We start from the raw sequence: 27,873 nt of genomic DNA on the forward strand, positions 1-27,873 counted from the left end.
TCTTCTTCGTGTATACAGAGGGTAATCCTCCAATCCTACAATGCGTCGCTGCTGTAAGCAGGTTAGGCTGTAGTCTACACTTCAGCCGAAATTCATTCATTTATAAAAGTAACGGGTAACGCACCATACGGTAACGGAGTTACTTTATTTTTTAAAAGTAACGCGTTACAGTATTAGTTACTGTCAAAAGTAACGCGTTACAGTATTAGTAACTAGTAACGCGTTACTGACCAACACTGCTTATAGTTATAACTAACTATCACTCACAATATTTAGCACGCATTATTTTAATTTTCTTATTGATTCTTATTGATCCAATCAATATACGCTAGAATACAATAAGGACAAGATTTAACACAAAAAATTATCCTCATGTTGAAAATTACATGCACATTAAGAAAAAGTCACCGCACAACACAAGTCAATAATAGAAGAGAAAATCTAATTCGGCTCTATTAAAGTGACATTTATTTAAAAAAAAAAACAAAAAAACAAAAACAAAAAACACCTAAAGCACAATTTACAAAATATGCATCTTTCTGTATCACAACTGTACAAAGGTTGTTAAAATACACTCCAGGTATACATAAGTATTTTAAGAACTTTCTCCATTGGCACACCACAAACAGAAGAAAAAGATACGATACGAGTGAGATGGGGGGGGGGGGAACAACAAAATGACAATTTGAATACAACATGAAATCAAGTTAATATACCTTCATGGGGCAGAGGTAACAGAACAGCTTTGAAAAGCCTTTACCTGGATTAACATTGCATAATAATCATTATCCTGATTTTGTTTATTTACTTTGTATGTTTGCCTCCTCAAAGATGCAGCATTAACAATACATCAGGCCATTTAATTTATGAAAAAGATGAAATAAATGAAAAAAAAATGCTCTGATTAAGGATCTGTGATACAAGGGACAAATAAAAATTAATACAAAAAGGCAAATTTGTTTTTAACAGCTCTCTCAAACAAAATTGCTATTGTCAGCATTTGCCTTTGTTTGCAACAAAAGGCAGATGTGTGGAAATATTCAATTCGTTCATAGCTCTGCTCACAATGCTACAGCCACGTAGCAGATAAGAGAAGGAGGCAGAGAGTTGTCAGTTGTGTCTCCCTGCAAAACCATGTATACAACTATTTGAGACACGAATCATTTGTTGGCCTTGTTTTTTCTGATCAGTAGATAGATTATATTCAGCATTATTAAATTATCATAGTGGTTGGTTACATTGTCATAAAAATGCATTTGGCTGAGTACAACAAGAGAAATCATGTACTGCAGAACATATTATACTTAAAAATCATCCTCTGGATGTTCAAACATCACAAGTTCTTACAATAACCACAAACCATAATATGAAAACTGGGAAAGCCACCATCTACACATAATTTTTGCTTCTAGTCTGTAATTCCAGCTACTATCATTAATCTCTAAGCTAATTCAATTATGACAATCATTCAATTAAACAGAACACTGTAAAAGGAGGGAAAAACCACTCAAATGGGTAAGAATCTCTTAGCCGGATAACAGGGTCTGTTTTAAAGCAGTATTTTAACATTTCCTAGTCTTTCTCAGGAAATTACACAAAAAACAGCATGCAAATGAAAACGCTGATCAGGGTTAGGAGCTTACCATCCACACACACACACACACACGATCAAAGACTCACAATGGATGCTCACATGCAGGTTAATATAAATCTGACATCTCAGACAGGTAAACCATCTGTTACACAGTGGTGGAGATATCAAAATATTACCCACAAATAGTGTTGGCCCTACATAACGATACTATATAAGGATATATACTGCTCATTACATCATATAACCAAATTGTATTTAAGAATTATGGGGTCAATTCTGTACAATATTATAAGAATAAAATTGAATATGGAACAGGAACTTACTCATATGCAAAGTTCACTGTGCTATTAGTAATATGTGTGGCAAACTGAAATATTCAACTGGATGTCCTTTTATTTATACTGCACAAAACACTCCACAGATCTAGTCTTAACTTTAATTATTAAAAAAAAAAAGTAATCCTTATGATTCTGAAGCACAGCATGCTAGTTACCTCTATTCTCTGTCCATCTGCTAAATGACAAGCTCTAGGTGAATATTGGGGAAAATACCCAAAGAATAATAAACCGAATGGCAATACGATTTGTTGGCTATAACTCCACATTGTAATGTAATTCAGGACCAACACATTGGGGCTTCTGGCACTAAACAAGGAAGAGCTTAATTGTTTGTAAGGTAGCAAATGAAGGAAAATAGGGATCCATTCTGTACTCTGAAGAGGCTAATAATTTAGTGTAATGTACAAAATGCAGTTCTTTAACATTTCAGCTGTTCAAAGTTGATACTGAAACGGAGGCATTATTCACATTAGTATACACTTTGTCTTGGACTTCTTCTTTTTCTTCTTGCCCTCCTTGCTCATCTTCTCCTTGTGCTTTCGGATTTCCCGGACTAAAGTATAAAAGGCATCATCAACCCCCTTAAAAAAAAAAAAAGTAATAAATGTAAATACATATTTACAAAATAATAGTTATGACAATACACAATAATGTTCTGCTAGAACCAAGTGACTGAAAGAAGAAAAATCAACAATGCAGGAGCCATGCCTTTCAGCTCCACATAGAAGTTGCCCATGTAGACAAGATGTCTAACAGAAATCCTTAAATTAAACAATAATATAGAGAAACCTTGCTCCCCAGCACACCACAACTGATTGGTTAAAGAGAAAAGTGACCCGTTAGACAGAGACCAGAGAAGCTCAAAGCAGGCCAAGAATAGGCCAGAGCTCAGCCCGAACTTACCCCTCTCACATCACAACACATTTTTTAAGCTTGATGCAGCTTGCCGTCTTTTCTTCTTTGCTGAGTTTTTTCAGGCGGTATTGCCTGATCTCCCGGACCAGAGTGTAAAAGGCATCTTCCACTCTCTGCAGTGCAAAACACAACTCCCTTCAACATCAGGGGATGCACAAGGGCTGATACAGAGAAGTGCAAGGGAGTGGGGATAATTTAGGCGTTTTTACACCACTGGGTGTCACTAAAGTCAAATTCACACCAGGTCGCAAGCGTTCGTCTGTGGTAACTGCATGAGGGCTATTGCCTAATGCACACGAGTGTCAGTGAAACGTGGGACAGGAATAGCTGTAATTGCAACCCGGCAAATAAAAACTGTGTAGAAGACAGTAGCAGTAAAAAGAACATTTCTTGTTGAATCACTCAAACCATGCAAACACTTTGCTATGAAATAAGGTTTCTTATTATTTTAAAATAGAATTCACAGCATACAGAAAGTGAAAGCATGTCTATGCTTACATCTTAACCAAGTGGGAAAAAAAAACGTGTGGCAAAAAATGGCAAATACACGTGTGGGTTTTTGTTTTAAATACAGTGAAGAAAATAAGTATTTGAACACCCTGCTATTTTGCAAGTTCTCCCACTTAGAAATCATGGAGGGGTCTGAAATTGTCATCGTAGGTGCATGTCCACTGTGAGAGACATAATCTAAAAAAAAAAATCCAGAAATCACAATATATGATTTTTAAACTATTTATTTGTATTATACAGCTGCAAATAAGTATTTGAACACCTGTCTATCAGCTAGAATTCTGACCCTTAAAGACCTGTTAGTCTGCCTTTAAAATGTCCACCTCCACTACATTTATTATCCTAAATGAGATGCAACTGTTTGAGGTCGTTAGCTGCATAAAGACACCTGTCCACCCCATACAATCAGTAAGAATCCAACTACTACGGGGAAATTGCCAAGAAGCTTGGTGAAAAAAAGTTCACTGTTGGAGCAATCATTAGAAAATGGAAGAAGCTAAACATGACTATCAATCTACCTCGGACTGGGGCTCCATGAAAGATCTTACCTCGTGGGGTCTTAATGATCCTAAGGAAGGTAAGAAATCAGCCCAGAACTACACAGGAGGAGCTGGTCAATGACCTGAAAAGAGCTGGGACCACCGTTTCCAAGGTTACTGTTGGTAATACACTAAGACGTCATGGTTTGAAATCATGCATGGCAAGGAAGGTTCCCCTGCTTAAACCAGCACATGTCCAGGCACGTCTTAAGTTTGCAAATGACCATTTGGATGATCCAGAGGAGTCACGGGAGAAAGTCATGTGGTCAGATGAGACCAAAATAGAACTTTTGGGTCATAATTCCACTAAACGTGTTTGGAGGAAGAAGAATGATGAGTACCCTCCCAAGAACACCATCCCTACTGTAAAGCATGGGGGTGGTAGCATCATGTTTTGGGGGTGTTTTTCTGCACATGGGACAGGGCGACTGCACTGTATTAAGGAGAGGATGACCGGGGCCACGTATTGCGAGATTTTGGGGAACAACCTCCTTGAAGATTGGTTGAGGCTGGGTCTTCCAACATGACAATGACCCGAAGCACATAGCCAGGATAACCAAGGAGTGGCTCTGTAAGAAGCATATCAAGGTTCTGGCGTGGCCTAGCCAGTCTCCAGACCTAAACTCAATAGAGAATCTTTGGAGGGAGCTCAAACTCAGCGACAGGCCAGAAACCTGACTGATCTAGAGAAGATCTGTGTGGAGGAGTGGGCCAAAATCCCTCCTGCAGTGTGTGCAAACCTGGTGAAAAACTACAGGAAATGTTTGACCTCTGTATTGCAAACAAAGGCTACTGTACCAAATATTAACATTGACTTTCTCAGGTGTTCAAATACTTATTTGCAGCTGTATCATACAAATAAATAGTAAAAAAAAAAAAATCATATATTGTGATTTCTGGATTTTTTTTTTAGATTATGTCTCTCACAGTGGACATGCACCTACGATGACAATTTCAGACCCTTCCATGATTTCTAAGTGGGAGAACTTGCAAAATAGCAGGGTGTTCAAATACTTATTTTCCTCACTGTATATAATTAAGTGAAACTCACTAAGGTGAAGGCACTTTTGTCGGTTGCTTTAAAAAAGGCACCCTGTGTCAATTTGCAGAACTAGCTCAAGACAAACCAATTTACAGTTATTTAAAAGCATTAAGTACTCTGCATGATTTAGAATTCCACTTACTAAACCAGGATTGAAAGAATTAAAAAATTTATTTTGAGAGCATTTTTATGTAAAAGATTATGATCTAGTATATTCATGCAGCCCAATAGAGATCTATGTACAATTATGAGAAATCATCAGTTTAGCTTACAGCTCAAGAAGCACCATGAGATTCTGAATCCAATTTAAGGCACGTTGTGATGCCAGGCAGTGCATGCAGTGATGACCAGAAGCAAGAGAGGTTGAAAGTCAGAATTAGTAAATCACATTTAATCCCCAGCCCCATCAGGAGTTGTGATTTAAGCACTGCAGAGAAACAGAGGGGGGGGATGCCCAAAAAACAAAACAAAAACACCATTGCAACCCCAAGCAGACCCGATTAACACCTGCTCTGACCACAACAATTGAGTGGTGACATTTACAAGAATGACCCAAGTGCTGCCCTTTTTTAATGAAAAACAATCAAACGCCACAGGTCTAATATACTTTAAGACATGCACAACATTTCAGATTTCATTTATCAGCTCCCAATCAGCTCAAAACCTAATAAGTGAAATGCAGTCTTGTAATCAAGATCGAAACATAAATAGGTGTGTGTGTATATATTCCACACACTTATTTATATGTGTTAGCTAACATTCTGATTTGTAAACCAACCTTGACATGTAGATCACTGATTGTAATCTACATTTACACAGGGTCCCTGTTTGTAATTGTGATTGAAATGAATATTGTAGTGATGCTTCCATGATTTTACAGCAATCAAAGAAAGTTAATCACTTACAAATATTTTGTGAATTTGTGATTGAGCTGCATGGTAGTAAAAATCTCACTAGATTAACAAATGTCACTGGATTGACAATTAGCATGTATGCTTGCATGTTATATTTATTAATCAATTAAATAAAGGCTCTATGCACGCATTACTTAAAATTGCAGCTCTATTGGTGCCTCGCTTTGACTTATTTCATTTAATGGCATTCTTACTATCTGCCCTTCTCACCAAAACCTAATCAACCAAATTAAAAAATGATAAGTTAATAATTGCCAATTACCAAAGCATTAAAATGCAAATCTGTTTTAGTTTAATAGGGTCAACTACGTAAAATGTTTTGAAATACTACACTAATTGGCCAGATTGTCTTGCATGCATAAATTGTACATTGAGTAAATGTTTTATATAATAAACATAATTTGGGAGAAAAAAAAAAAAAAAAAGCTCTGACAAATTAGTGTATTTTAAAAATGCACATTGAATAAAAATATTTATAATCTTGCAAAATCAGGAAATCATTAAGCATTTTTATACCATGACCATTTTAGAATAAGATAAAAGATTTATGCATCCTAAAATTAAAAAACAATATATAGGATGAGATGTGCATGTGTTTTCTGCAATCACCGTTTACAAATCAATCCCCCAGTATATTTTGTAGCTCTCAGGTTATCTAATAAATGCATAACAAAAAGATGAGTCATGGCAATCAATTTCTTTCAGATAAGAAATCAATATTCAGTGATATTAAACCCATTTTTTTTGTGCAGGCAGGAAAAACTAATTAGACATGCATGATGCAAATATTTCATTATTAATTTCAATATTAATAAATTAAGACTAAAAAATATTTAATAAAAAATTACATAAAATATAAATTCTGCTTGTGAAAAATTTATATCTGCTCCAGACTGTGCTGTTTTGAAACCGAAACATTTTTGGGCTCAGCATGTAAAAAAAAAGGGGCTTTGATTATGTATCTCAATTCAACATGCATATTAAGATTGTGTGCAGTTTTGAGACGTGTCATCGACAAGCTGACAGATTGCACCAGCTGCTAATTAATCAAAATAAAAATAAAAATAAAAATAAAAAGTTTGGGGGGGGGGGGGGTTAAGTGCTTTTGTACTACTCATTACCTACATTAAAGTAGATAATTTCTGGGATATTTCAGCACTCATCACAGACACTAAATCTAAAATACAATAAAATTGACCTATGCCATTAAAGCCAGCTGAGAGGTATAGACAATAAACTATACCGGCAGAATCGCAGTACAACAAACATGCTTTTAGAAGATACTGTCAAGGACAAACTTAAAAGACAATATTTTTAAGGACTGTGAGGATGCATGCTTTAATATCTAAAAGCAATCACTGTTATCGTGTTCAAAATTGGAGAGATCACGGTGTATAAACAATGTGAGAAGTGTGGGTATATTCTGTAAATAAGACAACAAAAAAACTGTTAATCATAATATTTTTGTTTTGTTTGTTTTTTGCAGAGGAGTAGGCTCCTCTATCTAACCACAATAAGCTGTTATTAATTACAAAACCTGGATGGATATACCCTGTTAAATCTTTTCTTTATAGTTTTTTATGCATCAATCATTGTCATTAGCAAAGGTGTTCCAATTACATGACTCCTCCCCCCATACACACAAAAAAAGGCAAGAGAAATATCTAAACTGTCAAATCTTAGATATTTTCTCAGACTTTTGTTAAGTTTGGTGCTATAGCTAAAAAACACAAGCTAGAATTTCCTGTATGGGAATGCTTTGTACTATACTGATTGGCCATGCTTAGTCAAGATTCAAATAAAAACTGGATAAAACATTATCATCAAGTCTGGAGACAGATATTGGTTATTATTAGGTCTGTAAAAAAGAACGTGTTAATAACGCATTAACGTAAATTCCTTTTAACAGCACTAATTTTATTAACGTGCGATTAATGCAGCATGCATTTCTTTTGGACAATTTTTTATGAAACATATAAATAAATACATATAAAAAGAGGCGAAATTAAAACCTTCAACCCAACGCACATTTATTCAAGACGTCCTTTCTTTAATCAGATTAAAAAATAAATAAATAAACTAACGGAAAAATATTTTTTATTAACAAAACATCTGTTTTACTGATGTACCAAGTACACATCCGGCAATTAAAACTGTCCGTGTAGAAACATAGCAAAAGTTCCGTTTGGTGTCCTGATGATTTATGTAATTTAAAACACCATAATTACTTATTGTAATAATTGTGGGATAATTGTGGGTTTTCAAAGATTAATGACCATATTGTCATAATTTGTACCTTTTACTTTAAGACCCACTTTACCAGCATTCTTGATTCTGCTCTCAAAATCTCAGCATGAATTCCAAAGAAAGCTGGTGAGCATGGGATAATAATTCTAAGGATTTATTTCAAATCATTCTTGATCTTGATTTATCTCCTATTTATGTTACATTCTTTAAATTCCAAGACATTGTAAAATATTGGTGTGTCTCATACCTGTCTCGTTTTTGCTGAGGTCTCGATGAAAGGAATTCCATAGCTACGTGCTAAATCCTGAGCCTGCTTGGTATCCACTGTGCGGGAAGGCAGGTCACATTTATTTCCCACCAGCACCATGGGGACATCCTCGGAGTCTTTGACTCTCTTAATCTGCTCTCTGCAAATCCACACAAAAGCACACAATGATGGCGAAATAAAGAAGTGCATGAAAAATCAACAGGAACTTTTTTTTTATTTATTTATTTATAACATTTTCTATCAGTTTTCATACTGAGGAGATAAACTTGCTCTCTGTTATGCATAACTGCCCTTACCTGTAGTGATGAATGTCCTCAAAAGACTTGGTGTTATTAATGGCAAAGACACAGAGGAAGCCTTCTCCTGTCCTCATGTACTGATCTCTCATGGCGCTGTACTCCTCCTGACCGGCAGTGTCCAGGATGTCCAACAGACATGTCTCCCCATCAATCACCACCTGCTTTCTGTACGAGTCCTACACAAATATGACATCAGCCGTTGTGGTTATATGTCAGAGGCATAGCTTAGTCATATGAATAGACATGTGCTACATCTACATATCATGCTACATTTACATACCATTTGAACCCCACACTGTCGAACATTTGTACCTTTACAGTAGGGTTCAGGGGCTTATAACTTACAGTGTCAGCGGCTGCTACAGTGTATAATAAGACAGTTACCTCAGTACAAACTTTTTCAAATACACTTTCGGCTGTTATTATTTAGCCATTAGATTTTCTTTCCTTATTCTGATTTTTACCCAAGCAAGTCTCTTATTCCAGTGGTTTCTTTTAGTGTATAACTGTGACTCCCAAGAATTTCACACTATAGCAACCTCAGATTCTCACAGAAGGGGAAGCAACTGGACTGAAAACAGTTTGGCTGTGTAATACTCTACTGTTGCAAACACATATCAATGTTACTCCTGGACCAATGTAATACATTTTACACATAAAATGTATATCACTATATAATATATACACACAAATATATTGTGTGTGGGATTTTAAATTAGAATTAAGACACAATTATGACATACTAACAATTCACTATAATTTTTGCTGTGTTCCATCCAGATAGACAGAATATAAGATGCTGGTGGTTGTGTGGGTGTGTGTGATTATTGTTATACAATAATCCCACGCTTTACCGCAGTTCGAATCTCGCGCCTCCCGGTTTATCATGGAATTGCATTTGGAACTAATTTGTTTCGCTGATTTTCCCGGTCTCTTAGCACGATAGACCAAAAAAACTTATAGAAAAATTATTTTTATTTTGTTTTATGTTTGAAATGATGACATTTACTAATAAAAATATTATTATTATTAATAAAAATGAAGTAAAATGTTAACAGTACAGTACAGAATGTAAATAATGCATTGACGTGTATTTTTAACGCCGCCTATTTTTTGATGTCATAGAACACTTCAGCTAGTACAGAAGCTACTACAGAACTGTATACTGTAGAGTACATGTACTTACTATAAATGAGATACAGTGCTATATTCTTGAAAATGTTTTCTGTGTGTTTAAAGTGTGTGGAAGGATGATTTACAGCATATAAAAAACACAACAACAACAAAAAAGCACTTTTGGGGCGGCGTCTGTTTATCGCGGGCGGTTTTGGAACGTAATAAATTGTGTGTGTGTGTGTGTGTGTGTGTGTATGTATGTGTATATATATATATATATACACACACACACACACACACGTGTGTGGGTGGGTGTGAGATATAGATCACTTAAACTTTCTTGTGTGTAATTTTAAGTACACAGTTAATACTGTGAGACAGATATTTTTAGACTAGGCCATCATACTGCTGAAATTTTAAACCACACAGCAGTATTATATAGTGTTTTCATGGTCACTGTGTAAGATCTTATGGTTCATGTGTGCCAGTAAACCTAATTTCAAAAATCTAAAAACAGCAAGCTGGCATACTATATATCACTTTAGCAAAAGTGAGCGCAGACGCATGTGCATACTCCATACTGTAATAATGATAGGCCCAGACCAGGAAGTTAGCAGCCCAATGCGTGAACCAGAAAAACCAGCTTATATTCTCTCTTACACACACTAAATTTTTTTTTTTTTACTTTGAATTATTTTCACACCTCTGCAGACAAAAATCATGCACATTATACCTCTATAGTAGGGTCATATTCATCTACAAAATGGTTCTGGATGAGTTGGATGGTGAGTGCACTTTTGCCGACGCCTCCAGCTCCGACCACCACCAGTTTATATTCCGTCATTCTTCACCTAGATGGAATAAAAACTATAGTCAACATTTATAATTTCATAATTGTTAGATCTTTAAAAATCCCACCACATCCACTGTCAGCTGTCAAAGTTAAGCGCAAGTAGGAGAAGATAACTTTTTCAATAATACTCTCTGATTACATAACATCGTCACTATCAATCATAAACTGTTAAAAACATCATAACCATTTGTACCATGTCGAAAAACTGTCTAAAACACCTTTGACCTTTTTGCCGATCAGACTTACAGTGTAAGCACCTAAAAACACTACTTGATACTCAGACTTCAATCAAGTCTATGAGTTTTGACAGCGAGTCACTCCAGCCCAAACAGAGCTCTGGACTAAAACAGCAGTGACAGTCCAGGTACTTGGTACCTGGATAGAGTGTTAATCCTTATACACTGAACTAGGAGTACTCAAAGACAAAAACATCAATAACAATTGAAGGTAAAACTGTTTCACATTAGGACATGTTTAAAGGAAACAGACCCTCCTGCAGTCAGGGTACAGCTTTTTGCACTAGATACTCATTCATTTAACGGGTTATTAGAAGGTGTAGGTACAGTTGCTAATACAGTCACACAATACATGCCATTGTTGTGGTCTTGGAAAACAAACATATTTACAGTTTGCCTCCCAGATGAAATTCTATAAACGCTTCCCAGCATGCAGACTAATAACAGCACATCAGGAACTTTGAAAACAAACACACACACACACACACACGCGCGCACACACACACACACACACCCGTAGGCCTAACTCACGCGGAACTCGTCATATACCAAATGCACAACGACACACAAAAAAAAACGTATATTCAAGCCAACGTGATCAAAATCCACAGCTATGAGTGAGAAAGCGAGAAGACCTTTGGGAGGGCAGCAGGCAGCGGCGCCACTGGAGGGTGGGAAGCTGCGAGCGCGAGAAAAAATCCCCGCCATACCGCTGCAGTGCAGGGCCCAATCTGACTGGTGCGGTCTTCCCTCTCCACCTCTATTATACATTCTCTTTAACAACTAAAAGAGCTTTACAGACTGAAAGCAACAAAGTCGTGCATACGATACTTTGTGTCCGACGGCATTTCCGTGAATCCCGCCTGCACCCCCACCTCTTTCTCTCTCTTTTTTTTTTGTTACCTTTGGTGTTGCAAGTTTCGCGTCCAAGCCACGAAAAAGGCGGATAAAGTCTATCAGCCTATAGTCGCCTCCTGAGAGCCGATCCTGCCATGTCCACAAACATCAACCGCTCCCGATCTTGCACATTTATCGCGCTTATATAGGAGACATTCCGCGGATAGCACGGCGATCTTCTCCCCCTCGCTCCCACCTCTCCGTCTTGCTCGGCCTGTTCGCCTGTACCGAGGTCGCTCTTTACATAAATATGGGCGGATACGGTGGAGGCAACGCAGCGTAGCGCCAAGATCACTTACCCAGCCACCAAGGCACAGTGTTTTTTTTTTCTTTCTCTCTCTTTCAGTTGGTGTCACTAACTCTTATATATGAGTTGAAAGATGGCTAAAATACGTACATTAGCTGTAAAACCGGTTTCTCTCCAGCGTCAGCTTGCATCATTTTAATGATGAGCCTTGCCTACAGGGAGCTGTGCTTATACACTCCAAATCAATATCCTATCAATTAACACCTAATAACCACACAGGGCGCTACTTATATGTATACATACAACAGATTTTAGTGTTGTTCAAAAGTTAAATCAGTGGCACTTAATAAGAATGTATTTATTTTGCTAATATAACATAGCCTACACCTTCTAGTGTTACATTATGAACCGGCGTTTCACATGATCTCCAGAAATCCGCAGCACATCTCGAAGCCTTCCTCTCTTTAAATAGGTCCTAAATATAACCGGGACGATCTGAACACACGTCAACGCCGTGTAAGGATTTGATTGGTTTAGTAGTCTGTCAATCTTTCGGGCATTCAAGCGCATAAGTCCCGCCCCCAGCCAATAGGTGACTTTAGCAAAAATGAACCCACATGTACTGCAGCCTGACTGAGAGTGATCGAGCTGATCATTTCTACATAACTACCACATGTGCTGTTTCTACTGTGAAACACACGGATTTATCCTCGTAACCTATCTTAAACAATCAGTTAATCTAAATATAAAGACTACCTTTTTTTTGTTGAACATTGGTAAAATTGAAAGATCTGCATCTTCGAGATATATATATATATATATATATATATATAGATATATATATAGATATAGATATAGATATATATATATATATATATATATATATATATATATATATATATATATATATATATATATATGAGAATCAAATTAAAATAAATCTAAAAAGAAAATCGCCACAAATAATCCTAATTTCTAACTTATTATTGTTATAATTATGCTTATTTGTAGTAGTATTTTAATTTTGTATCACAATTATTTATTTATTTAATTGTATTATGCTTCTTTTGCATCATGATGTATTGTCAATAAAGGCCTGGCCTCTAAAGACGTTATTTATTATTATTATTATTATTGTTGTTGTTAATATTATTATTATTATTATTATTATTATCATCATCATTATTATTATTATTATTATTATTATTATTATTATTATTATTATTATTGTTGTTGTTAATATTATTATTATTATTATTATCATCATCATTATTATTATTATTATTATTATTATTATTATTATTATTATTATTGCTACTACTACTGCTACTATTAGGAGTAGCAGTAGTAGTATTGTAAACAATTTATGACTTATTACGTATTTAATATTTATTTATTTATTTAATTGTATTTAATGCTTATTTAACATCATGATGTATTGACAATAAAAGTCTTCCTCTAATTAAATTATTATTATAGTTTTTATTTTTGTTGTTGTTGTTTTTATTATTATTATTAGTATTATTGTTGTTGTTGCGGATGGCGTTTTATCCTCGTAATTATTAGTCAGTACCACTGTCAGGCGCATGGTGTCAGTATTTCCTTTAACCTGAACTGAGGGAATGGAAGCTACATGTTTATGAAGTGCATATTTGTATTTCTTCTGTAAGGTTTGAAGTTTATTTTGCTTTGACGGATTTATACTCGTGTTTGAACCCGGTTTGAACAGTGTTCATGTAAAGAACACAGGGTTTTGTTATGTTTGTGAGTAGATCAACAGCAGTGCAGTGTAAAAAAAAACGTCTCCCAGCCTATACGGTCTTTACTACTGCATTGGGTTACAAGTGACCTGATATAAATAAACTGCATTTTTTACGCGTAAGCAGCAGTATTTTTAGTCTCAAAGAAAAATAAAAGACCCAAATGAGCGTGGTGAATGTGACAGTAGATCAGCCCTGTGCTCTGGTTTTCTCTGCTCTCACATTTTGCGTCAGGATTTTTTTTTTTTTTAGCTGCTTTTCCACAGACCCGAGTGCAGCTTTAAAATCCCCCACAATGCACCGCGCTGTCCCGTAGCCGTTGCCATGTTAGAGCAGTATGGGGGAGTTTCCCGCAGTCTGCGCCGTTACACAGCGTGAAAACTTTTCCCTCTGCCCGTCAGTGCGCTCGTTTCATCCTGTCTCTTACCACAGGAAATCCTCCATGTTTCTTTGCGAATCCTTTCCTACGGATATCCCCGTCCAGCGAGTGTGTTAACAGGCAGAAAGATGAGCATAACTGCATTCCGCGGTCTGTTTCTTCAGCAAACTTCAGACGCGGTCACGGCAGGTCCGGGGAACACACACGGTCTCCACCACGGGCTGTTTCTCTTCACACTACACATTAAAGGTAAGAATTTAACAAAACAAAATCACCCTGGATTATTAAATCTGCCTGAACTGATGAGGGCCGCTGATGGCCACGCTGGAACACTCCGGTGGAAGAACATGTAGAAATAAATCCTGTCGCTGTTGCTCAATTTTGACGGCACGATACATCCAAAAACAAGCGGTGATCGTGTGTGTGTAGCCGGAGGACAAACTGAGATTGAGCCGGGATTATCGCACTGCTCATGTTTTACTACAGTGTACCGACTTAATAACTGTCACATGATCTTGGTTTGATCGTGGTTACATATACAGAAGGAAACATTTCACTTAGATGAAGATTAAACTCAGCAGATTACTATAAATAGATCACTATTTATTCAGTACAGTGTCCTGGTGCCAATCAATAATCATTTCAAAATGACAAACATAAGGAAATACAGCAAATCCAGATTGGCTTTTTAAAAATTATTCATATTTATATATATATATATATATTACTGAATAAATAGTGATCTATTTATAGTAATCTGCTGAGTTTAATCTTCACACACACACACACACACACACACACACACACACACACACACACACACACACATATATATATATATATATATATATATATATATATATATATATATATATATATATATATATATATATATTCTATATTATTCCCATGATGTACCTATCAACTGTATTTAGTCAACCTTGGATCTATCTAGAGGTTTTTTTTCCATTATTAAGGCTTCTCCTGACTCTTCTGATCTGAATCTGAAATTACACATGAGATTTATGAGTAAGTACTTAAGCAGATGAGATGAAAGAATATTAATATTAACCATATGGACAAACCTGGCCACATTAATATTTTTGTCGGACAGCACTTTTACTCCCAACCGAAAGCTAGTTCTTCACAACCATGGCAAAAGAACAAAGCCAGCATTATGTGCAGCTCAATGTGCCATCCAGATGTTCGCACGTCTGCCAGTGCTGACCTCCATGTTGGGGGTGTTGGGGAAACATTAAGTTTAATAAAACATCTCATCTAAGACACCACTCTGGCAAAACTCTGAATATGGTTTACAAGAGCTCAGGCAGGTCTAGCTGCTGTGTACTTACATACCACAGAAAGTACGCTGGCCGTCTCTGTGAAAGTCTTGGAATGAAAATGCTGCTTGACACACATTTTCTATTGTCCGATGCCTTTATTGCTCCTTCGTGCTCTAATTTTCTCCACAGGAAAGAATGACACATTCAGCAATGAATTGAATTGAGATTTCACATAGTTGACTAAAGCAAAGAGTGTTTATAAATACTCTAACTGAAATCTCAAGCATTCCTTGCACACCTTGAGCTAGATATGATCTAGATGGAATTGAAAGTAGTGATATTAATCCACTGTTGTAATTAATGTACTAATTCAATGCTCTTTAATATACCAAAATTTAAGATTTTGAATTTGTACACATCTTCCTTGTCTACTTTCATGGAAATTCAAGAGCCCTTAGGTTATTGTTTTAAAGGGGTATAAGAGGGGGGCTGTTTTCCTTCCTCTCTCAACACACACAGGGATTTTGCTGCACACACACACACTAGTTATTGAGAGCCTGATGGAGGGTTTCTGCTGTGTATATTTTCTTCTTTTTTTTTTTTTTTTACTTCTCTCAGCTATTTGTAAACCCGTACATGCATAACATTTGGAAATGTCATCACTTTCGATTGACCTTCACAGTTCATCCAAGTCAAAATACTGCTTTAATAATCTTTTTGTAGAACCTGGTGTGGATTTGTGTTTTTGTGGTTGTTCACATTTAGGCATAAGTACAGATGGTGGCTATATACAAAGTGCTGCATGGATACATGTCCCAATAGATGCTAAGCCAACAGTTTATGGTGTATTAAAAAAAGACTAAAGTTCTCAAATCTTTAACATTTGAAGGGTGTGAAATATGATCAACTTTATTTATAGGCCCAAATCTTATTCACCGATTCTCCAGGCTTAATACTGGTGTCAGCATGACATCCCCTACAACTTTATTTCATTTTACTGCTACTCATTCTAAAGTATAAGCATGAGGAGCAGGATGGTAAATGCAGGCATTGCTGGTGATCTCCTCGAGAGGACAGTGGGACTAGGAATAGTTATCGGATTCATGGCTCATAGCATGCATGTGGTGTGGAATGTGCAGCCTCAATGTTATCAGCGTCTATGGTGCAAGATCAAGGCCAACATTTCCTGATTAAATCTCTGCATGCATTAGGACATGTACATTCCCAACATTGATTAACATTCAGAAAGGACACTTTTTTTTTGCATTTGTTATTTTTAAAATCTTCTTGGTTATGTTTACATTTCTACTCGCTTCATGTGCATCTGATTAAATCGACAAGCAAAGCGAACTTCAACAACCTTTCTTAGGTGCCCCTCTTTTTCCAGCAGAGGGAAAAGCAGTCAGTTTTATAGAATGTGCATGTGTGTATGTAAGAGAGAGCGACTGAGTGCGAGTGTGTGGATACATTTCAGACGAGGCCTGCAACCAATTACTTCAGAGTGCATAAATTGTTAGTAATTACATGTAGCATGGCAGTTATAGCAGACACTAGCAGAATTAAATGTTTGTAAAGAAAATTTTGGAAAAGCAGTAGCATGGTCACTCTGTAGAAGTTTAGTTATGTTATAAATATATCTGTTATTTGTTACAAATATATATTTATTTTTATACCGATTCCCCTTTTTGCAAGAAGTTGAAAATTGTCATTCTGGACATTCTTTTGTAATTTGTCCCTTTCCTGTCATGATTTAAGCCTCTTGTCTCTTGCAGGACTTCCTATGTCCTTTGTGTCCTTTACTGGCAAACAAGGGTTGTGTTATTTGGAGCCAAACAGGGGTAATGAAAGTGGCCCATTGAAAAGAACATTGTGAAAGGATACTTTTCTTGTACATACGGCTGAATGGAATTACTGTATATGCATTACTTTGACTATGTTCACATATGGTATTTGGTTGTGTGTAATTAACGTATTGTGTATTTATTGCAAATACAATTTGGCCATACACTTGTTTAAATGACAGATAGTGTGTCCCTACACGTTACAATGTCTTTATTTTCTTTTATTTTTAGAAGCGACATACTTGATATCATATTAGGGATTTTTAGTATGTTTCTGCCAATGCTGACTTTCTGATCGTGAATTCATGAGAGAGTTTGTTTTCATCTCCTACATCTTGTGTGTGCTTTTTGTCCCCTGTTACTTCCTGACAACCAAAAAAAGAACTCTTAAGACTTTAGTTTGCTTTAGAAAAGGCACTGGCCAGGCATTTCAGGATTTTGTTTAAACTGGTGTTAAATGAAGGCTGAATTAAAGTTCCCCAGCACAAGTCTTTTCTTCAGGAGTGTGATTTCTGTTCATGGATGTAGAACCACATTGTTCTGCTTTGTGAAATGTTACCTTTTGTACTAGTTAAGAAATATCTGGTATAAATATGTCTTGACATTAAAGCGACTATCACAGTAGTGCATTTTAGTTTTTTTGTCTCCTTTTTTTTTCTTAGCCTAATTTAGCCATTGTGTGAAGTCACTTGATAATTGTGTTGGCATACATCAGTGAGATTTCCTAAAAAAAAATCTTTTAGAAACAGACATTAAAATGTGCCCAGAATACAAACAATTTCAGGAACAGTTATCTATTATAGGGACCAATTTCAGGGAATGACTGCATTATGTGTAAAGGATTTAGTGCCATTATGGGGAATTATTCTTAAGCACAATTATTACTTAACGGTTGTAGAAAATGTGAAATAAAAATGGAACTGCCTTGATATAAAAGGACCCAAGTCTTTTAAAGTAAGTCTGTCATTCAAATCTATCCAGTCTTGAACTACTATCTGGCAGCTCATATAAGCAGTAATACCAAGCGTCACACAATTACTGTCTTCAAGTTAAGTCTTTCTAATAGTGTAATAATATAATAATTATAGTTAACATTAAAATTCTACATTGATATAAAAATTCAGTATATCTTTTCTAAAAAAATGGCAATGAAAATTATTTGTGTATATCTTGTCTTGGGTTAAACTCAGCTAAACTTGCTGTAAAGTCAATTTAAACATTATGCCCAGCAGTTGTGGCAAAGCTTTAAATAACAATCGATTACTTTTCTTTTTTCTTTTTTTGGCCTTCATCTATATCTTGTAGAACAAAATCGTAAAAAAGAATTCATAATTTACCCACTTACCCAGTTTAGTCATAGTGTTATTGAATAAATCATTCCCAGTCTGAATTTATTTATTTTTATTATTATATTTTAGCAAAAATTAGATGAAATTGCAAAAAATAAATAAATAAATAAAAAATGCAATGCATCAGTGGTTGTAGTCCTGATTACATTAATAATCAGAAATCATCATTACAATGATTCTGGGTTGTCTGTGCTGATTCTTGTTGTCTGTGCTGATTTCTGTGTTGAAATCAGGATGGCCAGACCATGCAGTTTGTCCTTGCATTGGTTCTCAACCAGTTTTCCATGTGAGGGTAGCAGAGGGTCATTTTCACAGAAGGTCACAATAAAGAGCCAGAAAAGCTAATGGTGTCCTAAGTGCCTGCCTTCTTTAGAAAAGCATCTACCAGCAGCGATGTTTTAGAGAAGTCTTAAATGAAGGATGAATGCACTCGAACCTTAATTTGTTACATAAAATCCATTTACATAAATGTAGAGTGGATGATGTTGGAAGGTTGTACTGCCCTTTTCATCTTGGGTTATTCAGTAAAATAAGGCCAGCTGGGTTTTTATTCTAAAGAAGAATAGATATAGGACTATTTTAAACTTTAATTAATATCAGCTCAATAGAATTTCATGAGTTATAGGGTGCTATATGCTGTGGCCATGTTTGCTTGAATCATCACTTTGCTTGTATAGTGGCAACATTCATGTTACTTAGAGAAGAGCAATCTCAGAGGGGTTCCTTAGCATCCAAGACAGAGACCATATGGCACTGGACTCCAACACAGGCATTTATGCCAGTACCAACTCCTACTTGTGAGATAATGTGAGATCGTGATTTTAAAAAACATGTCATGGAAATGTGTGTGTGTGTGTGTGTGTGTGTGTGTGTGTGTGTGTGTGTGTGTGTGTGTGTGTGTGTGTGTGTGTGTGTGTGTGTGTGTGTGAGTACACACCCCCTTCTGAAAGTAGTGGTACAGCAATGCCAGTTTAGTTGTTTTTGCTATATACTGAAGAGATATTTATGTTTGAGATCAAAAGATGAATATGAGAAGACGGAGCAGAATTTTCAGAGAAGTTGAACAACTTACAAGACCACACAATTTTTAAGTGAGCAAAAGTGGAGGAACAGAGTCTTAAAGTAAATAGACTGTTACTGTGTACTTGTGAATTTTTTCTGTTGTTATTGCTAGTTATTAAGATATTAGTTATATTAATAACAGCAGAGAAATGCAGAGAAATGAGAAATGATTTCTCTGCTGTTAATAATAGAAAGAGACTTTTTTCCTGACAAGTAGGAATAACTTGTGAAATGTTACTGTATTCTAGGATAACATTTAATCAAAATGACATGCATCTAAAATGTTAACATCAAGAGCCTGATTTTGCAATTTTAAATAGAAATACCTAAACATATAAATCATATCAATGCAAATAAACATGTAGATGCTTAGGGAGGTTTTTTTCGACCAGGCTGCTCCTCTGTAGACTAAACAACTGTGTAATCCATTGAGTTACCATTTAGCGACTGAGAGCTCACCCTGGAAGTCTTCATAAACTTCCTGTATTTCACAAACAATTCTGAATAGTTCTGAAAATTATTAGCTCAGTTTCAGTATTAATGCCAGTGACTCTTCACAAACTATAAATAAAAGTGGTGTTTGTGCTACATCATGCAGCATTGCATCAGTAGAAAAGCTTTGTCTTAAAAACCATCATCAGCGGTTGGTTCAATGTTGGATTGGGTCCTGTGCGGTATAATTAGGAGGGTATAGTATTTCTTCGAGTGGAGCCTATAGAGGCGTTCTTTGGTCTTTGGCTGACTTTTCTATTCCAGTGCCCTGCTCACACAATAAATTAGCCATATCCCATGTGGAGAGGCAACAGTTTAAAGCTTCATTCTTTTGTGAAATAATGAACAAATGGACCGTTTGTGTTGACATTAATCAGTGTGAACTGAGGTGGAGAGAGGATGGTGTGATCTGGAGACTCACACACGCACAAAGTTTGCATATTGAAACAGCTTTAACTGTGTGATGCATGGATTTTGTAAATAAAGATACGAAAATGTTAGGTTACTTTTATAACGGCATTATGCCGGGTTTCCCTTGAACTCACAATCTGATTTAACTGTTACTTGTTTAAAGATTACAGAAAAATCAGTTGTGCTCAAATGATATAAATCTTTTTCTCAGTAATTGTTGTTATACACTTTGTATAAAAACAAAAAAATAGCTTTTAAGGCATATGGTTCTCATTAGACTAAGCCAAGCTCATTAAATTATAGTTATAGGCTATATCTAAGGAGAACATATACAGTATATATTTTTGTGACTAAAAAAAAAAATGAAAGGGACCTTCTGTGACAGTGACCCTTTTTCTTTGGTTATTACTTTTTACTTGATACTACATTTTTAGTATCAAGTACAATGCTGCAGAACTGGCTCAGGCCCATGCCTTTATAGCCTAGAAATACTTGTGAGTGGGAGGCAAACAGTGTTGAGTCCAGCTGGTCCTACAATCCCTAGTGTGGCTCTCTCCAAAACACAATACAAAACCTGCACAGATTTATGCTTACATTTAAGTGTGCGCTGCATTAAGCCAGCCCATTCTCATTGTTTTGAAATGCACTAAAATGAAAGGTGACCATATAAACTTGTTGACTGGCAAAAACTGTTTTGTTACTGAAAGCTGGGGGATATTTTTAGGAAGGAAACATGTCCATCTGAAAGCATACAGGGGTCTCCTGCTAGGTAGACGGACATTTCCTTTGGCAAAGATTTCCTGATGGAAGTGTCAGTAACTCACATGTTCAAATCTGTGGCCAGATGGAGTTTTCCCCCACAACTGATAAAACAACAAATGAAATTAAAAGCATACATTTATATAGTTGTCATAGAAGGTTTTTGAGTGCTCTAATAAATATCAGAACACTTTGGCATTAGAGTGAAACTTTTAGCAGTAAGCTGTGAAGCTAAAAAAAAAAAAAAAAAGAAAACACGTGTTCATAGTTCATATGTTGTTGATGGAAATGTGTTTGTGGTACTCTGAAGTGATTTTAGAGATGACCTGAAAATAAACAATCATTTAACAGGAATTACTGTAATTACTGTTTTTGCAGCAAATACAAATAAACAAGGAACATGCATATTGTTTTATGTGACTTTTAGTGCTCTTGCTGCATTGTTTCCTGTGTCAGAAGTTCTACACATATGAGCATATGTGCAGCATAGTGAGCAATGTGCTGTCTGTGTTGACCGGTGTTAATTACATCTGCATTCTGCAGGAATGAGGGAGCAGAGCTAGAGGCCCAACTCTGCACCACCTGTGACAGGATGGAGCTGAAGGTTTGGGTGGATGGAATCCAGCGTGTGGTTTGTGGAGTCACTGAGGCGACCACATGTCAGGAAGTAGTCATTGCACTGGCTCAGGCTATAGGTAAGTACTACAGGAATACATTTTATAAAGATATATGTAGCGCTTTGGTTACACTGTGTGTGCTGATGCATATCTGTCTGAGTGCGCTACTGAAAATGCCTCTATATTTATTATTTTCTCATGTAAAACAATTTTTTTTATTACACATTACATTAACAAAACCTTGTGGTCCATTTTAAATCAAATACATCAGTGTTGTCTGAACTCATGCTTTAATAGAAGCATTTGATTAGAATTTGATTTTAAATTCTTGATTTCATTGTCGGAGACCTTTTCCTAGTTACTTTCATAAGCATGTGTAATCTTATAAGGGGGGCCAACCCCCTTTACTTTAGCAAGAAGTTTACTAAGGATGAAAACGTGCATGGTGAGATGGAAACTCTGAGTCATGATCCTACTTAAAAAAAGAAAAAGAAGCAGGGACTCTTAAGCCTTCTATCAGGTTTAATATTTTATTTCCACATTACCATGAAGCTGACAAGTTGTGGTTACATGCTTACTTAACTCTTTGAAAATTTTTCAATTGCAAAAACTGCTCATCTTTCCTTTTTGATGAGCAACATTAAATTTAGCCCGAGGTAAACTGAATTTAAAACGAGAATTATTTCATGTCTACTTAACTGGCAGGTCGCACTGGGCGCTACACACTAATCGAGAAATGGAGAGATTCTGAGCGACACTTGGCTCCTCATGAGAGCCCTGTGGCCTCATTAAACACTTGGGGCCAGTATGCTGGTGATGTTCAGTTTATTCTGCATCGCACGGGGCCTTCCCTCACTGAACGTCCTCCATCTGAGGGGCCCCCTGTCTCTCGGGGCCCTGAGCGTGGCCTGCATCGCCAGAGCCTCCCTATTATGGCTAAGCTTCGGGCCCAGGGCGAGCGATCTCTCCGCCGTCGAGAACCACGTCGCAAATCACTCACCTTTACTGGGACGCCACGTGGCCTTAGAGACATACTTAATGGCACTAGAATTGGAGACAGAGACTCCAAGCGCTGTGTTGTTCTGATGAACAGTGCCCCCCAAAGCCTGTCCACATCCCCACGGCTACCTTCAAGTCGCGTGGAAGAGCTGACCCGCCTTGTGAGGCTGCAGAGGGAGTCGCTAAATGTTCTGGAACGCCGAGCAGAGGCATGCGATGTAGAGCTGCAGACATGGAGCCAAAAAAGGCCAAGCAGTGAGGACTCCTGGGCAGTCATGACAGAGGAGATGGTGCGGCTGGAGCAGCAGCTGTGTAGGAATCAGGTGGAAGTGGAGGAGGAAGAGTTTTGGTCAAGCGAGCTACAGATTGAGCTTGAAAGCGAGAGGCAGCTGGAGGACCGGCTGCAGGAGGTGTGTACTCGGCTCCGAACCTGCGAGACTGAGCTGGAGCAGAGGTTGAATCGTCTGCATGGCATGGAGGCGGGACTGGAGGCTCAGCGACAGCAGGAGCAAACGAGGGAGAACCAGCTCTGGAGTGAAGGAGAAGTGAAAGCCAGGCTGCAGACGGTGAAGGCTGAACTCAAGGCTCAGGCTCAGCACACAGCACAGCTGGAAAACAGCTGCAGGGCTGTGGAGAGGTCACTGAGTCAGTCTAGCAAGAGACTACAGGTAGGTTAGTTTGGTACGACACGATTTTTATGCTGACGATAACACAGTAGTTCTTTAAATTGATCAGTTAAAGCTTTGCATATTCATGGATTTTAGAGTAGTAGCTGACCAAACTAGCTTAGAAATAATCATGCAGAAATATTTAATGGTATTGTTAAAGACTAATGAAATAATATTTTCAGATGCTGCTAGAAGTACACAGTATATTTCGTATATATATTGTATATTATATTGGTTATATATTGTATTTACCATGTTGTTTAAAAATAGTTTAGCATTCAACCTTTATACTTATAACCAAATGTGTTGTTTTGTGCTTTTAAAGTTAGCGAACAGTTTTATTAATAAAATGAGACATCTAATCAGGGTACAAAGTCTGCTGCAATACAATTTGTATTGAGAGTAATATATGCAAAATGGACATTATTTCAATGATATTTATTGCGCAGATCAATTCATGAAACTCACAGAACTACCCATAAAAATCTGACATAAACCCAGAAACTGTATTCATGCATATGTAAGCCCGTAACTGCCTCTTATAGCAGATGCACTTTGTCTTTCCCAGGAGAGTCAGTTTGAGCTTGAGCAGCTAACTAAAGAGCTGAGGCAGGTGAATCTTCAGCAGTTCATCCAGCAGACTGGCACTAAAGTGACCGTACTGCCGGTGGAGCCCAGTGACGTGGAGGCCAGCGTACCCCCTGTGCCTCAGGAACCAGGTACTCTGCTTACTACTACATCCTTTCCTCCATCTCCCTACATAGTGACTTTCCAAAAACTTTGACAGAGACTTTCATAGATACAAAACAACCATCTTTACGTTATTTGTACAAACAAAAGCAGTGGCAAAAAGCACAATTGTTCAACTCTGTGGGCAGTAACTCCCTGGGTGTTCATGCATCACACATTATTTTGGCTCTAACAATAAGACTTGGAGGCTTTCAGATCTTCCACTGAGAGCTACATGTGTTCCACCCACCTCCATTCAGTGCTGGTTACTGTGGCAACAGCTGCTTAGAGATGGCCCGAGTACCATTACTCACCTTAGTAGCTAGCAGCAGTATATAGGGGACTTTAAAAAGGTGCTGAGGCATGCATGCTATTGTGTTACTCTAATGCCACTTGTATATAAAACAAAAATAATGCTGGGTATTTTATTTTTATATAAGAATGTATACAGACATATAATATCCAGCTAAGAAATTTTGTTTACATTCAGAATAGTCGGCAACTGCATTGCCATTACTGCTTTCTGGCTATTGTTTACATTACATAATTTATTACTAACAGTTTTGTTTAATTATATTTCTGATTTATAATATATATTTTTTCCTGCCTGCTCAAGTGTTCGTCCAGCTGTTCGGATTGGTAAAATAAAAGTGTATTTAGAGAGTTGCACTTAGCAACAGTCTTGACTGAGAACGATTGCAAACCTTCTATAAAAGAAAACTTTTCTTGTTCCTTCTTTATTTCACAGCACTGACTGGTTCACTGAAGCGCCTGGGCCCATCTCATGCAGTGGGAGTTAACCTGCGGGTGCTACACAGCCCCATCACCTCAACCCTCAACCCTGAGGGCATTTATGTCTAAGGACCTGAGGAACGCCTGCAACCACCTTTACACATCCACTGAAAAGTTTTTCAACAACTCCATGTGATTTCATAAAAACAGAGTAATGCATTAAGGCTGTTGTGAAAGGCAGTCATAGGAAGTGATTTGTTGGTTAAAGCTGGTAGTTAATACTTGGCTTTGCAATGTTGGATAGCCGATGGAGCAACAACGTAGGAAGCATGAAATAAAAAATGAAGGTATTTGTTATTTTGTAATGGTAAACTGGACATATACCTCAACTCAAGTCCCATCTGTTGGCTGTAATATCTGCTCAAAACTCTAATGAACTCTGATAAAAGAATGTTTTATTTCCTATATAGAGACTGCGGAGCAACAGGCCTGTATGAGAAATGACATACTAAGGATGAGTTACTTTAGAAATGTGAATATTTTTACAAAGCTGTTTGTTAATTCAGCCACAAAGTGAGTTGTTCATATAAGCAACATGACACATGCACCTTTCTGTCTTTACTGTGGCATCATATTTTATGCTGAGGTTTATATTTTGCCACAGTTGGTATTATATTTCTTTGCATACTCCACATTTAGATTTATAATTTTTTTTAGCGATTTTTGAGCCAAAGATGCCTGCTAATATGTATATTTTTGGTAGCCATATTCAAACTGCAACGGATGCAGTTTTATAGCAATACATCTCCAGCTATATAATTAGCTAATTTCCATCATGTGTACCTTTTGGGTTTTAATAATCTATAGCTTATGCAAAAGAATTTGCAATGCACATGTGTAAAACTGAGCTTTGCATTAGTATTAAATGAACGTTGCAGTATTACAGTATATTATGCTTGACAAATCATAGATCGGGCTCTGTCAATTAACCAGTTTATAACTGTTATAATTGTAACCAGTGCCTTAAGTCTGTAATGAAGCATTAACACGATCAAATCCAGATCAAAATGGGGAGCTCCCAAGTCTGTTTATATGTGGTATAGATGGTGATGGTGAACTAACATGCATTTTTTTTATTTGATAGAAAACCGGCTGTGTTTGAAATCCCTCTTTTGTTCACTCCATTTGATTTTCTTTGTCCATACTGCTACACTAAACACCGAATGGGGGACAGGTGTTAGAATCATGGCACCAACCGGTTTCCGAAGCTTGAGGCATGCTAGCATAATCTTTTTATTTGTAGAGGAATGAGGGCTCAGTGCTTTCTGGTGCCAGTTACACAAAAGGCGTTGTATATACACTATAAATCAAATATATACTGTAAATGTTGAACTATATGAACTAGATGGAAATTCAGATTGGGCAGAAGTGTTCTCCACTACAAGTTGGTGCATGAAATGAATGGGGTTCCACACACAGCCATTGTTTCTTTGTGCCCACTGCTGCATTTTTATGCATTTTATGTGCTTGTGAACAATTTCCGTTTTTAGTTTCTTTAATATTTTTTTTTCTACTTTGAAAATGTATTTAAAAAAACTGCGGTAATGCCACGCATATGTAAATTATACATCTTGCTTATAAAGCTCTTTGTGATTTATTGCACTGCATTTCAACATTAAAATCAAATTAACACAAATCTTTTCACTCTGAATATTTATTCTGTGTTTCTATGTCCTGATGATGGAATTGGCATCGATTTCACACCAAATGTTAAACTGATAAATTACATAAAAAGGCAAATCCTACACACAAGTGTCTAACTGCTTACTTCAATGGGACTTGGCACAGCTTTTCTGCAGTTCATCCAACAGTATGTAGGATTTCAGTGCGTTTAAGACGTGACCCTGTGGAGCAGCTTTCAAACAGCAAGCCTCATTTGCATGCAGACCTCTTCCTCTGAGCTTTTCAGGGCCAACGGTGGAGGTGCATGTACTGTCATGAGGCTGGTGCAGAGAGGGCTTCCTTCACATACAAGTTTTTCCTCGTCTCTCAAACCTGCACTTCAAATTCCCAAATGCAGCTCTGGAGACAAAGAGGAGAGTTTATATGACTGACTAGTGAAGATTAACACTCTCTCCCTCTCACACACACACACACACACACACGTGTGTAACACATATATATAAGCTGAAAGAATTTACTCCAGATGCTATGCCAGGCTTTTGCATGGCACGATTTAAGCATACATTCACACACCCATTCACACCTGGGGCAATTTATTGAGAAGAAGATGGAAACCCAAGAACCTACAGGAAACCTGTATGAACACATGGAGCACGTGCAAAACTTTAGACATGCAGTAACACAAGCTCAGGATTGAGCCCAGGGCAACTAAACTGTGAGACAGCAATTCTACTGCCCCCCAATGGCACCATACTGCCTGTGTTCTGCCTCATATTAATTGCCGTAAAAAAATACTTTTATTTATCCCCACATAAACATATAACCAAAACATTATGGGTGACACTTTCCAGTACTGTTATTGTTTGTAGTGTCTGTTTATGAACACCTCCAGGCTTTATTGTATGTTTAGAAAAAAAGGTTTCTAATCTGTGCCTTTCTTTGTCCATGCCATTGTACCATGTTTTTTGTACCTTTTAACTGGAAATGTGGATTATACTGTAATGTACATAACTGGTCTACAAATAGCTGCCAAAGTTAAACCTTAAAAGGCACACTGCATGCACAGGTCTTCAATATGTAATGGATATATTAAG

The 27,873-nt window shown here is 37.0% G+C and overlaps 2 protein-coding genes across 14 annotated transcripts; one reads left to right on the top strand and one right to left on the bottom strand.

The window, feature by feature from the left end:
- Nucleotides 1-445: 445 nt before the first annotated feature.
- On the bottom strand, nucleotides 446-14,649 carry kras (v-Ki-ras2 Kirsten rat sarcoma viral oncogene homolog). 12 transcript variants are annotated; one of them, XM_083547522.1, is made up of 6 exons: nucleotides 14,203-14,340; nucleotides 10,516-10,633; nucleotides 8,664-8,842; nucleotides 8,347-8,506; nucleotides 2,836-2,960; nucleotides 446-2,513 (listed from the first exon to the last, which is right to left on the bottom strand). In XM_083547522.1, the coding sequence occupies exons 2-5, from the start codon at nucleotides 10,624-10,626 to the stop codon at nucleotides 2,841-2,843; spliced, it is 570 nt and encodes a 189-aa protein (XP_083403648.1). In that variant the 5' UTR covers nucleotides 10,627-10,633; nucleotides 14,203-14,340; the 3' UTR covers nucleotides 446-2,513; nucleotides 2,836-2,840. The 12 variants fall into 12 exon arrangements, with proteins under 12 accessions (XP_083403648.1, XP_083403650.1, XP_083403647.1 ...); XM_083547524.1 differs by lacking the exon at nucleotides 14,203-14,340 and adding an exon at nucleotides 12,403-12,459; XM_083547521.1 differs by lacking the exon at nucleotides 14,203-14,340 and adding an exon at nucleotides 12,166-12,457.
- On the top strand, nucleotides 14,097-26,792 carry rassf8a (Ras association domain family member 8a). Of its 2 annotated transcripts, XR_014534557.1 has the most exons (6): nucleotides 14,097-14,403; nucleotides 21,895-22,046; nucleotides 22,674-23,635; nucleotides 24,204-24,354; nucleotides 25,113-26,395; nucleotides 26,443-26,792. XR_014534557.1 is itself a non-coding variant. In XM_083547514.1 (5 exons), exons 2-5 carry the CDS (start codon nucleotides 21,944-21,946, stop codon nucleotides 25,223-25,225), a joined length of 1,329 nt encoding a protein of 442 aa, XP_083403640.1. In that variant the 5' UTR covers nucleotides 14,264-14,403; nucleotides 21,895-21,943; the 3' UTR covers nucleotides 25,226-26,792. The 2 variants fall into 2 exon arrangements, 1 of the variants encoding a protein (XP_083403640.1); XM_083547514.1 differs by having other exon boundaries at nucleotides 14,264-14,403; nucleotides 25,113-26,792.
- Nucleotides 26,793-27,873: the final 1,081 nt, after the last annotated feature.

This window comes from Silurus aristotelis (assembly GCF_946808225.1).
Source record: "Silurus aristotelis genome assembly, chromosome: 7".
Taxonomy (NCBI): domain Eukaryota; kingdom Metazoa; phylum Chordata; class Actinopteri; order Siluriformes; family Siluridae; genus Silurus; species Silurus aristotelis.